General features: G+C 35.6%; 1 protein-coding gene across 4 annotated transcripts in view; it reads right to left on the reverse strand.

Annotated features, from left to right (window-relative positions):
- LOC145684204 (oxysterol-binding protein-related protein 2) overlaps positions 1 to 13,311 on the reverse strand; it is a 264,438-nt gene that overhangs the window by 231,652 nt on the left and 19,475 nt on the right. For all 4 annotated transcript variants that reach the window (XM_081756261.1, XM_081756258.1, XM_081756259.1 and 1 more), the window contains exon 4: positions 6,790 to 6,987. In XM_081756261.1, coding sequence (XP_081612387.1) covers positions 6,790 to 6,987 — 198 coding nt within the window. The remainder of the gene's footprint in view (positions 1 to 6,789; positions 6,988 to 13,311) is intronic.

A 13,311-nucleotide genomic window follows, 5' to 3' on the forward strand; every position in this document is an offset into this window, starting at 1 on the left:
CAGCACCGTCCCAACAGAAAGTATATAATTTCTGACAAGCAGAGTAGACAAAATGAATAAGAAATATATTTAAAGTAACCTTTCCTCCTTCGTGAATGGAATATCACGTAACATTTTTTATTCTACTGAAGACGACCCTAGGCCGTTATGGTTAGGTAACAAAAGAAATATCTAATATATTTATTGCGCCCCTTGACTGTAATATTACCTCTACTTTATTTGTTCGAGGCCACCCTACATAACCAAGGGTGACAAAAAGAATAGGAAAAGTGTCTAAAGATTACAAAACACTTTATATTTTGTCAGAAACAAGGCAGTGTATACACAGCATTGTTTTCGTTAACAAGTGTTTCACCGTTGAGTCGCTTATAAAATTAGGCAGAATAAAGTGTTCTAGAGGGATTTGTCCAGGATGGTTTGGTGTCGAGCTAATAACGATGAGTATGTTTATTTACATCACTGTTAAAGAAATAGCAAACTTTCTGAAAGGAACTTACTTAGGAAACAGATCTTCCTTCTACTTAGCCAGAGCCCACTCTGAAAAATTGCATCTGGCGTTGTGAGTGAAAGTTCTATGGAACTATTAGAAAAATATATTCCCGTTTCCACGCTGATGGTAGAATTTCTTAAACAGTTATTGAATTACGTTCGAAGGGTAGGCGTAAATAGCGCCCCCGCAACAATGTGGCGTGGGGACCGCACAAGCTGCAAGGCCAAAAAATATACAGAAAGTACGCAGGGGCGGAGCAGGCCAAATTTTCACACGGGCAAAGTGACTTTTTGGCGCCCTTCCCCTATATTTTACATTTTATCATAGTGTTTTTAATAGTTTAAACCAGGAGCGTCATTTCAGATTTTGCTTTGGGGGGGGGGGGGGCAAGACCTCTTGATATAAGTAAAATTTCGCGTTTTTCACTGATTTACTACTATTCTAATGATAAAATCTATATACATCTCAAACTCAGGGGGTCAAATGCCCCTCCCTGCCCTCCCTAAATGACGCCCCTGTTTTAAACCCATTTTCAAAAAGAAATCCATTACCTAGGAAAACTTCACAAAGAATATGGCCCGCTATAAACAATACCAACTCCACCCCCCCTGGTCTAGTGGCTAGCACGCCTGCCTTCTGTGGTACCGGGTCCAATTCCCGGTGGATTACTGTTGAACGATAAAAGTGGTTCGGATTCCACTATAATTAGTATCCACATCTCCCTTGCCCATTAAGGCATAACCGTGGAACGCTAAACTCAAGCAAACAAACAAGCAATACTTAATTCCCGGCACTCTTTATTCTACATGCCATCTCTCAATTTTTCGATACAGCCCCCTTAGTACTATGAAACTCTCTTCTTCCATAGTGAAATAGAAAAAGATCATATAATTGCCACTACTTTACAAGAATATAAACCAAAAACGTCAGTAGAAAGCACATTATAAAATTTACTTTTTGAGGCTCGTTTTGGTGCCCCTCTTTCTCTGGCGCCCCGGGCAGTCGCCCGGCCCTTAGTCCGCCCTTGAAAGTACGGACGCATAACTAAGGATTGCGGAGGAGAGGTTAACCTTCATGTTATGCCACTGGTTTGACGTGTTTGAAATGTTCAGTAAGTGATCGGTTAGTGAAATAATTTCGACGGTTACTGATGTTTAAAGTTTAGCTAAGACAAAGCTACCTAATCAAATACATTTGATATCGCGATGTCACAATTTGATTTTTCCTCGCATAAAAAAGATAAAAACAATAGTAATAAAAACCCTTATTCGTACTGGGCTCCTAACTAACTAACAACCTAATTCTTACAGGCTAGTTGCTCTGACCAACTGAGTTTCGATTTCTTACGCGAAAGAAGTCTGTTATATTAAGAGGCATGCTTTTCATTATCAAAACTGTTCGAAGTAATACGAACATGGCTTAAGAACAGAGACGGAACTGAATTACCACTCGATTGACCTTGAGGGCAAATCACCAAAGCGTAGCTATAAACGTAAGTTCCAGCATGCATTTCTCTGGAGTTGTGTTCAGTATTCCTATCTGCCAGTCATACTTGTTCGTAGGAGTAATATGTTACAAACCTAACCTTTCGATAGAGCACAATGACAGAGAATCAGAGGAAAGAAATTCTTGCAATTGTGAACGTGGGATACCACACTGTGCAATAAAACTGACGCGTCTCCTTGAAGTGATATTTCATCGAAAATAACTCGTTTTTCTTTATATAGTCTATCCGAAGTTTTTGAGGGTTTCAAAATGAGGAAATGTTACTGACAAACAAGAACGCATTTAGGGGTGGGTCCAGGAGGTCCGGACCCCCTCTGAAACCCCAACTTTTTTGTAAATTTAGCCTAATTTTGGGGATTATCTTTTAAAATTTTATTATAATTTATCCTAATATTGAAGTCGGACCCCTCCCGAAATAAATTACTGCATACGTGTCTCTGACAATTTTCAATATATTCGTTAAATAATAATATCAAATTCAGATTTCAACGGATTTACATGTTTCATGGCGTCTACATACCGAAAATGTGACTTTTCGACACCCGTCCTTCCGGTCCGTCCGTTCGGCACACTTTTATATGCACTCGCCTAGAGGCCATACCGTTCAACTTATCTACACCAAATTTTAAACTTAGGGTTTACTTAGTATTCTTACAGGAGCTTTTCCATTTTTTCCTACCACCTAAAATAAGTGTGGTTTACAAACAGCCGAAAATCGAAAAACGCTATTTTCTCACAAATGGTTTTAACAATTTTGTTTATTTTTCATTAATCAATATTTAATTAACAACCCTATATTGCAGTATCAGATATTTATCTTAGAAAAATTTACAAGGGGTAGTTTATTCTTGGAGGTGACTTTTTCTCGACGATTTTCTCAGAAAAGACCCTGGCGAATTTTGTACACACTTCATAAATAAATATTTGACCTTACAACATGGTATAAGTCAATTGACCTGAAAAATATATGAGTAGTAGTTTATTCTTGGACTTGAATTTATTCTCAGTGAGTTTCTCAAACACGACCAGTTGGCAACCCTGTATCTCGACAACGAAGCTGAATTCGAAAACTGCAAGAGGACCATTTGTCTTCTTTTGATGTCACGAATCACCTCCCGAAGTTTGTGGACATCTTTCAGGTTCATCCTTAATGAAGCTTCTTTTCGAAAAGTTAACTATTAACTTTAGGCATTGTTTATCTTTTTTTAAATCACAAATGTCGTTATTAATTTTAAGGCAGAGAACTACTTCTGAGAGAATAGATCTTGAAAAATAATTCTAAAACTTAGACTTTTGTTTTCGAGACATTCCAGACAAGACGAGACATTTTACAAGCTATCTCGTGTCCAAAACATTTGCCTCGTATTATCTTGGATGTCACAAAGCGCGTCTTGTCTCTTTCTCGAGACATGTCTTATCTCGTGCGCATTCGTTAACACTTGGAAAGGATTATCTTTCTACTCAAAGCATTGTTTTTATAATGGTTGCATATTTATGATAATTGCTGTCCACATAAATTACAGTCCTTTCAGTTGAATTAATTATTATTATTATTATTATTGAAATTGCAATATCTAGTTTAACGTTGGACGATTATGCACCTACGCTAAGGGAGAATGATGATGAATGAAATGGTGAAATGAAGAAAGTGGGAGGAAAATGGAAAATCTCAAGAAAACACATACCCATGCACACGGTATTTGTCCACCTCAAATTTCACTTGGCACGAAGTGGAATCGAGCCACGGACCCCCTGCACCAAAGGTCCCTGCAATGCTTTATTATTATTATTATTATTATTATTATTATTATTATTATTATTATTATTATTATTATTATTATTATTAATAATAATAATAATAATAATTGAAGCGAGCTTAACGAGTTTCAACCGTACGACTCAACCAACGTTTGGGTGCCTATTCGTTCGTCGGCTCCATGAGAACTTCTCATAAAAGACATTTCATTTTAATGAAACTAGTAAGTGCCTTCTTTTAGCTCTGCGAAGTAACTATTGCTTGGAATATGAATCTGCAAAACATAAGAGGTAAAATTAACCAAATGGTGCAAGTTTCCACTTATATATACAAAACAATTTTGCAATATCAACTACGTGAATCTTGTCCCATAAAGAAGCCGAAACCCCTACACCGAAGAGCCCTCCGAGATTTGATCATTGTCCACACGGACTGAAATTGTCATTTGAAGCCAAGACTTTAATATGAAGCCAATAATTTCTTTAAAATAGACGGAAAATTCGGAAGTTATAAGCATTTTCATATTTTTGCCTTTTCCCATAAGGGAGCCGTAGTCCCCTATACTGAAGAGCCCCCCCCCCCCCCCCCCCCGGAGATCTCGGACTGAATTTGTCATTTGGAACCAACACTTTAATACGAAGCAAAATATTTCTTTAAATTAGACGAAAAATTCGAAAGCTATAAACATGTTAATAATTTTGCCTTTTCTCATAAGGGGGCCGTATTAGCCTACACTGAAGAGCCCCACGAGGTTTGATCATTGACCACTTGGACTGAAATTCTCATTTGAAACCAAAACTTTAATATGAAGCCAAAAATTAAACTTTTACATCAATTTAAACTGACTGGGTTTCGGTTCCCCCCACTATTGTTTAGTTTAGTTAAGTGGTAATTTGTGACAGCTTCACATCATCAAAAGAATGTTTCACTTCAACTCCCCTCCCCCAGGAGTTCGTGCTGGATCCACCACTGGAATCAATAGACACTCTTCCTATTCTTTTTGTCACCCTTGATTGTGTAGGGGCTCCCTCGTACAAATAAAGAAGTGGTAATATTACAATCAAGGAGCGCTATATATTAGGTATTTTTTTAGTTACATACCCCTAACCGCACAGGGCCATCTTTCGTAGAATAAAAAATATTACGTGATATTCCAATCATGAAAGGGGAGAGGATGCTGTAAATATATTTCTTATTCATTTTGTCTGTCCTGCTTATCAAAAATTACTTTCTGTTGCAAGGGTACTGAAATGAGAGGGGCAAAATAAAAAGTCGTACCCCCTCCTACATGGTTGCTCAAATAAGTACTCAAGAAAGCATTTTAAACTAAGATATTTAAGATTTAAACTAGGAAACTAAGATATCCTTACATTATGTAAGGATGGCATATTCAGGATTATTATTATTATTATTATTATTATTATTATTATTATTATTATTATTATTATTTGAATGTCTTTGGAGAGCCGAAATTATGTGACACGAATCATTATAGATAGAGCTTTAAGATGAGTGGTCATAGAGGAGGAAAAACCAGGATTTTTCTCTGTCTGACTCTCTAACGTAAAGATTATGTGCTGAAGGTAAGAAGCATCATCATTCTACAATAGGTTGCTTTTACGTAGAATATCAATTACTTGAGTTCTCCTCCTTCGGTCTACTTACCTTATGTAGTAAATTCAAAACAATTTCAATTCAATACAAATACATTGTAAAACTTTTCCGTAATTAAACATCTAGGGAAAATTAAACATTTAATAGGGACATCTGTTATCAAAATATCCAAACACGTAGATAGAAGACTATCTAGTGAGAAATATTGTGAAACTTTATAAAATTCTCCAAATTAGAATTAACATTTACTGGGAACATTCGTTATGCGCCAGCGAGCATATGGTGAGCAGTGAGCACAGGGGAAATAATTACGAAACTGTTTGCAAACAAAATTAGGGACGCTAATGCAAGTGCGACAACGGCATTTTTTCTTTTTTTGGTATCGTCATGAGTTTTACACATACGTTACAATTTAATTCTTTCCCACATAAAAAAATAAATAAAATAACCGTAGTGTAGAGATAAAAAATGACAACGGCACTTCCATGGGATCGAACCCGCTACCTTCAGCATACAGACTCGTTGCTTTAACTAACTGAGCTATTTGTTTTTTTTACGTGAACTGAGCCTGTTCCGGTAAAGACGATATTTCATTACGATCGTCCTACCAATTCGTCCTTTTCCATAGATAATTTCCACTATTTGCTCTATCTTTATGTTAATACTTAGCATATATTCATATATTTGGAGTTTGCAGATAATGCATATAATAAGACATACTAGGAATATTCGTTAAAAGTTTAGTTTGTAGATTTAATCCACATTTCTCTCAATAACATAGATGTCGCTGCTTCGTGTTGAAATGCAGAATTCCCTCGTGTTCTTGAAAATTTCCCACTTTAGCAGAGTTGGTAATTCTCGAGATTTCTGTCGATTTAATGTTTTTTGCTTCTAATTTCTTTATTTTAAGCTAATATCTAACACAAATATTAAAAACGGGTTTGTTATTAACCTGTCCTGCTGGGGAAACCTTCCGAAATTTCGAACATATAAAGAAAACGGAGATATTTTCAAAAAAACTTCAAAATAAAGAGACGCGTCATTTATTTTGCTCATGGTAGTACATATATAATGTGTGTGTATAGGCAGAGAAATCTTGCAAAACAAACTAATTATTTTATAAAATATTCTCTACCAAATAATCAAGGAAGGCAAAAAGATTAATGAGTTCTAGGAAGTAAAAATCTATACTTAAAATTTCCTGATTTTTCCAGGCTTCTTTTAGCTTTCTGTGAAACTCCCTGACTTTTACAGGTTTGCTAGGTTTTATGGATCAAGAAAACACCGCTGAAGAAGATGGGAGTTCCCACTGAAAATTTCAGCAATCACTAAATAACAAACATAAATCAAGACTAATCCACGTGATTATTTGTAAGCATGTGTCAATTTAGCTCTTTAAATTATTATACAACACACTACTAACCAGAAGATTAACTGTTTCCAAGTCTCCTTCCCGGGACGCCGCTAGAAGCCGTTCCTCTTTCTTCCGAAGCTCTGTTTGTTCCGCTGCCCATAGTAATTTCTTCACTTCTTCATTATGGGCCATATCACGGGGTATCTGCCCTTCACCATTAAATAAATTCACGTCGGCATTATGCTGGAGCAACAACAACACCAAATCCTGTGGTCACAAGAAAGAAATAATAATAATATTAATAACTTAATACCCTCTCTGTGCATTGAACTACACCTTATATCACAGTGTCTACTAAATTCACATTTTCAAATTTCATTGTTTTTCTTTCTATTTGTATAATTTCTCAAGGTCTAGTCAGTGAAAAGAGGGGCACGGTAGTTCAGTGGTAAAGTGTTTACCTCTGGCACATGGGATTTCTGGAACGATCCCCGGGCCAGTAAGGTTATGGTGGACAACATCGTTTCGTCCGTGGGTTTTCTCGGGGTACTCCCGTTTCTTCCACATTGTCATTTTACCAATTCTTCCATCATCATTCAACTCGTCTTAATCATTGTCCCCTTAGCCTAAAGGGCATAAACTGAAAGATTACCTTTTTTTTTAATGAATGAAAATATCACGAGAAAATATACCACGTATCAATGTCTCTTACTGTCTATTGAACGAACACATAGTGTATATTTCATTATATATTCTCAAGTTCAATAAACAATTCATTTTTTTTTTTTTTTGTGTGTGTGTGTTCACAAAATGAGTCTTGACAGTAAAACTTAAGAAAGCGGGGGCGCGGTAGTTCAGTGATAGAACACTTATCTCTGGTGCCATGCAAGAGGTTCTTGGTTCGATTTTAAGTCATGTGACTTTGTAGACTCTCGGGATTCTCCCGTTTCCTCCTACAGTCTTGTTCATCAATTCTTACGTAACTATTCACTTTCTTTATCGACATAAGAACACTTAAGTAACTATCCGTGTTCTTATGCCTATACATGATGTATTTTGTCGGCATTGTTTGAATGGGTCCACATTGGCCATTCTATCATCTCCTACCGGGGCCAGTCTATGTTGGAGCCTACTAAGCCCCTACAATATTTGGGCATTAACATAGATTTGATCGCTAACTCCATTTGAGTGAATTCTAGATACTTAGATATTATTCGCAATTGTCCGTGGAAATTACTTTTACGCACCCGGTGGGCTAGACAAGTGTTAATAGGGTATATTGTGTGGGTTGCCCCCGTTACATTTCTTTCTTTTCCAATAGCTTATACTATTTTTATATGCCAAATTGTACTAATATGTGTTACACTGTATTTATAATTTGATTTTTACCCCTCAGCCTATTTGGAACTCTTTTGATGAATATTTCGTGTATGGTACACTGGTGCTACACCTACTTCTTTGGCAGTATTGGAACATGCAGATGGACTAATACTATACAGTTACCTATTTTTGTTACGGAGTTTCTTGCTGTAGCATTTGCCATTATATTTACATATCCTAAAAATGTGTTAATTTTCTGTGATAATCAAGCTGTCACGTATTTCTTTAAAAGACAAATTTGTCATGTATGGTTTTTATTGCCTGTTGCAAATGTTGCATAACTATGAAGTTCAATTCGTCTGTACACCATGGAATATGAAACTTAAAGGTCTTTACTCTAACTTAGAAACTACGTATAATATAAATATGAACAAAATCTAACAAAGTAACCACTTATTACTGATGTTTATTACAGTTTCGCCAATAATTATTGAAGGTAATGATATATTGGCAACAGATTAATAATTATAAAGTGACTGCTTTGTTAGATTTTACTATTACTTATGAACACTGCAAGATTTATTTATTTTTAAAAGTTAAGAGCAAATAATAGCCTTTTTTTTTTTCAAAAAAAAAAAAAAAGTTTCAGATTTTTTTAGATCAGTAGATACCTTGTATGTAAAGGTTTTCGGAATACGTTTCTACCTTAACTGAATTTAAAATATATATCATTCTGGTACACAAGTACACACAACAGGGCACGCAAGTAATTAATAACTTTGTTTTGAAATTAGCGGTTTGCTTTTAACACGTTCAGCCCCAAGAATTCATGAGTAAAGTTTACCTCGGGACCAAAACACAGTTCACCCTGAGCAGTTCAATATGTAACAATAAAGGCGCGGAAAGTGTAACAATAAAGAACTGCCACCTGTTTTAATTCTCATGACCCAAGTCAACATTTCCTTTCCCAAGAACCAAAGCTTGAATTGAACCATTTAGTCAAATGAAAACTGTAAGTCTAGCAGATACACAGACTCTAGAAGACAACCAATATGTGTGAGAAAAATAGATACACGTGGTCCCCCTGGAAAACCTTACTGTGAATCAAATAGATACACATGGGTTGAACGTGTTTTATGTAGAACAAAGAAAGTATAATGTTTGCATAGGGGGAAAAAAAACAAGAAACTTGAAATTGTAGGATCACCAGTACTGAAGTTGATTAAGAAAAAAAAAAAAAAATCAGTCTAACATCAGTACAAGAGTTTCACTATGTAGAGATCATGGGGTTATTTTTGCTGCGAAGGATCGCTAGTTCAATCTCCTGCTTTGTGATAAATAAACACTGTATCCGTTGAAACACCATTTCCCACTTTTTTTTTTTTTTTTTTTTTTTTTTTTTAATAACATGAATCATTTCATTTATCATCCTCCTTCCTGTAGCTCATACGAAATAAACATGGTGCAATAAACTTAGGATCTCATTTCCTTTTATAATAAATGAATACACTTAGCTATTTTCGCAGTATTTATTGGTTAACATTTTAAATGGTTTTGAATTTCGAGCGATCATAAAAATTAAGAAACATTTTAATGACGATTAAAAGGAAAGGAAGAAACAAAAATCAAGATCTTAACATGTGTCTTCCATCATCCGACCCCATACCCACGAAATACCTGTCCTTAGCAATCATGGCATTAATTGCAATCAAATTTTATATCATCTTTGAGGAAGAAAAGTAATTAAGAACTTTGTTTTAAAAGTAGCGGGTTGCTCTTACAACTTAACTTTACGTAGAACACAGAAAGTATAGCGTTTGCACAGGGTAAGAAAAATCTTAAAAGCGTAAGATTATCACTACTGGAATTGATTAGACTATAAGTTTGATTAAAGGTAGAAAAAATCAGTGTAACATCGAATAACGAACAATGAAGATCGACGAATATAAAACAGGGAGTACTTTCTCACATTCTGTTATTTCGGTGAATTGAGCGTAGGTAAGCATTTAGATTATAGGCGTAGAATTAAAATAAAGTGGTTCCTCATCCACGATTCATCTAATCAAATACGTATACAGAGGCGTACACTTTGTGATACTGAAGTACATCAACATTTCAAGTGGTTTGTTGGAGTAAAAATTCATAGTTTTTTTTTCTGCAAACGAAGTATAATAGTTTTTTTTTTTTTTTTTTTTTTTCCTAAGAATAGAAGCTTATAATATGAGTCTTCGAATTAACGTAAAATACCTCCCTAACAGACACGTACCAAGGATGACAAGCAGTTGTTGAAACGTATACGAATTAATATATACGTACACGAGTAAATTAATGTATACCAGAGCTTAAGTAAGATCAAGGTTAGTATTTCACTATTAAATATGCATCCTGTCAGTTCTTCAAGCAATTTCAACTTTATTCGGTATAACATAATGCACTGTATCGAAAATCATTACAGCGTACATAATGTATGATAGAACATTGTTAAATTCAATAGAGGAGAAAGAAAGCTGCAAAATAAAGACAGTTTGATATTGAAAGAAATAGTGACATCGCAGAAGAAAACAAAGGTCGCCGAAGTAACTACAGAAGCAAATAAGTATCTAAACATACGGCTGCGTGATATCCATAGGGTTGTTTTAAATTTTTACGAGGAGAGTTTGTCATTTGTCTTTATGGTTTTCAGGTAATACGTCCTGTGTTTTTAATTCTAAACCGATGACCGTTTCACCGATCTTATTGTCAGCTTCCTCAGGGTCATATGAAGGTACGATGATTGTCGGATTAAAAACGGAACACATTATGTATTACCTAAAAACCACACACAAAAAAAAAAAAAAAAAAAAAAAAAAAAAATCCGTGGGGTTGCCAGATTTTACGTTTTTCCTGTACGTTTTACATTTTCAGGTACATTTTACGTTATATGTTTTTCTTTTCCGTGTAAAACCACACATATATTTATTATATATAAATTTTAAATATCATTTATCGCTGAAAATCTTCCTCCTTGTCTGAAAAATCTGGCGATCTTCGATATCCGAATTTAGATATTAAAAAGTGATACTGACAAACTATCGAAACCTGGTCGGTATATCGATAGGCAACGATATATCATGGACCATTAAATATCTTCGGTATCGATTCAAATATTGATATACTGCAATATCGCAAACCCGAAGCGTACATATATCAGAATGAAGAGAAATCTAAAAGTCACTTTTTCCGCATGTAATGGTCATGAAACGTTCAAATCCGTTAAAATTTTGAATTTTTCCCCACCTTATCGCCGCTCGAAAGTAGAAAAGATCCAACAAGCTAGCAAAAGTGTTGCTGAATTATTAAATCTATGAGAATTTCAACTACTAGTACTTGTATAGGACATCATCAAACATAACTAAGTTTGTACAGGAAAATGGAAAATATTCATAATATCGAAAAAAAATATCAATCAGTAAAATTATTCGACATTCGAAAATTGCGTCAAATATCGATCGATACATGGAAACATCACACAACCCTACCTAAATTCTGCAGTGTCAACCATAACCGTGTGGCAAAAATTCCATAAAATTGTATTCAAAAGCGTGTTGCTATGGTCAAGCCACTACTGATTGCCTCCTTCTATGTACGCTGTTTATATGTCGAATAGTGCGTTAAGAATACAACGTGAGCTGCTTTTGCTACACTGTCAAGCAGAATGGTGTCAGCTCTACTATGATATGGGGTGACATGCAACAGTCCCCGTGTCATAATGTACGAACGACCCACAGTAGGAACTTATCAAGCAAACTTTTTATTAACCATGTTCACTCAAAGAAACATAAATTATTTCCACTGGCTTAGATACACGGGGTGTTTCAAAATGAATATCGGGGTTTTAAGACTGAAGTATTTATTACATTTAACCTACGATTATAAATAATACATCAAATGAAAGAGCAACTCAAACAGTTTTTACTACAAGTGTTCAATGTGAGTACCATTCGTCACTTGGCACACATCGAGTTGATAGGCGAGAAAGATCCATAAACATTCCGCCGGGATATGGCACAAAACACATTCAAATAAGATGAGTCTCGTTGCAACTGCACCATTTCGTGGGGATTTGCTGACCCCCAGATGCGAACATTATGAGTTTCGCATCGCCACTTAGGTGAAATGTTGATTCATTACTGAAAACGACACGATCTAGAAAATTTCATCGTCATGTAGCAACATTTCATTTGCAAAGTTGGCATGTAAGCCGTAGTCTGTAGGCTTTAGTGCTTGTAGCAACTGCAAACGATAAGGATATAGGCTAGTTGTAAGTGTCTCCTTAAAATTCCCCACACAAACGGTTGCACTGTAACTACAGATCCAGTCTTTGCAAAATGTAAAACACAAAAAGCTTTCTGCTCACTAGTCACCATCTTTGCTACTAGCGCTTTCTAGCGGCAGACAGAGGAAACAGTGCATCCGCATATGTGCGTATAAAACTGTTTGAGTTGCTCTTTCATTTGATGTATTATTTATAATTGTAAGTTAATTGTAATAAATACTACAAAGGCTTAAAACCACGATATTTATTTTGAAACACCCTGTATTTAAGGATGATAATCCCCTCTCTATTCTACATTCCTCACCCTGTCTAAACTTAGTTTATAGTGCATGCTGATGAGGTTCAGCACATTTTCTGGCCTCCTGAGTCCCTAGAGCTCAGCATCGGTAACCTATTTCGGAGAACGGATTTCGGCATTAATTTACAACGCAATTGCCCCTATCTTAGCTGGAAGCTCTGCTTGAAAAATGGCTTCAAATTGCGTCAGCCACAATTCAGAAGTTGTAGAGGTCATATTGTTACCAGAATTCAAGATGTATTTGGTCGTAAAAATGGCAAAATACTGTATTGGTATTATACAGTTTTGCTTCTGCAGCTATAGATAGAGTAAATTACAGTTTGGATCTTTTCTACCAGATTTTATTATAAAATTCCACTATAATACAATAGTATAAATCTCTGATGTTTGAGTTAAAATAGGTGTTTTTTCGACCTGATGGTTTTGGGAAGGATTTTTCATTAACCATGTTATTTGAAGAGTGGCAGGACATTCAATGATCCACTGTAATCAGATAGTGGTTAGAGTCCCGACAAAAACCCCCACTGCAAGCTAAGCGGGTGTTGTGATAAGGAATCTTTTAATGCTCCACTGCAAGCCAGGAGAGAAAGGACGGTTAGAGCTCCACTGCAAGTTAAAGACTTGGATTTAGATAAGGTACTGCCAAAGCTACACTGCA

The sequence above is a fragment of the Thermobia domestica genome, chromosome 4 (assembly GCF_964235325.1).
Source record: "Thermobia domestica chromosome 4, izTheDome1.hap1.1, whole genome shotgun sequence".
Taxonomy (NCBI): Eukaryota; Metazoa; Arthropoda; class Insecta; order Zygentoma; family Lepismatidae; genus Thermobia; species Thermobia domestica.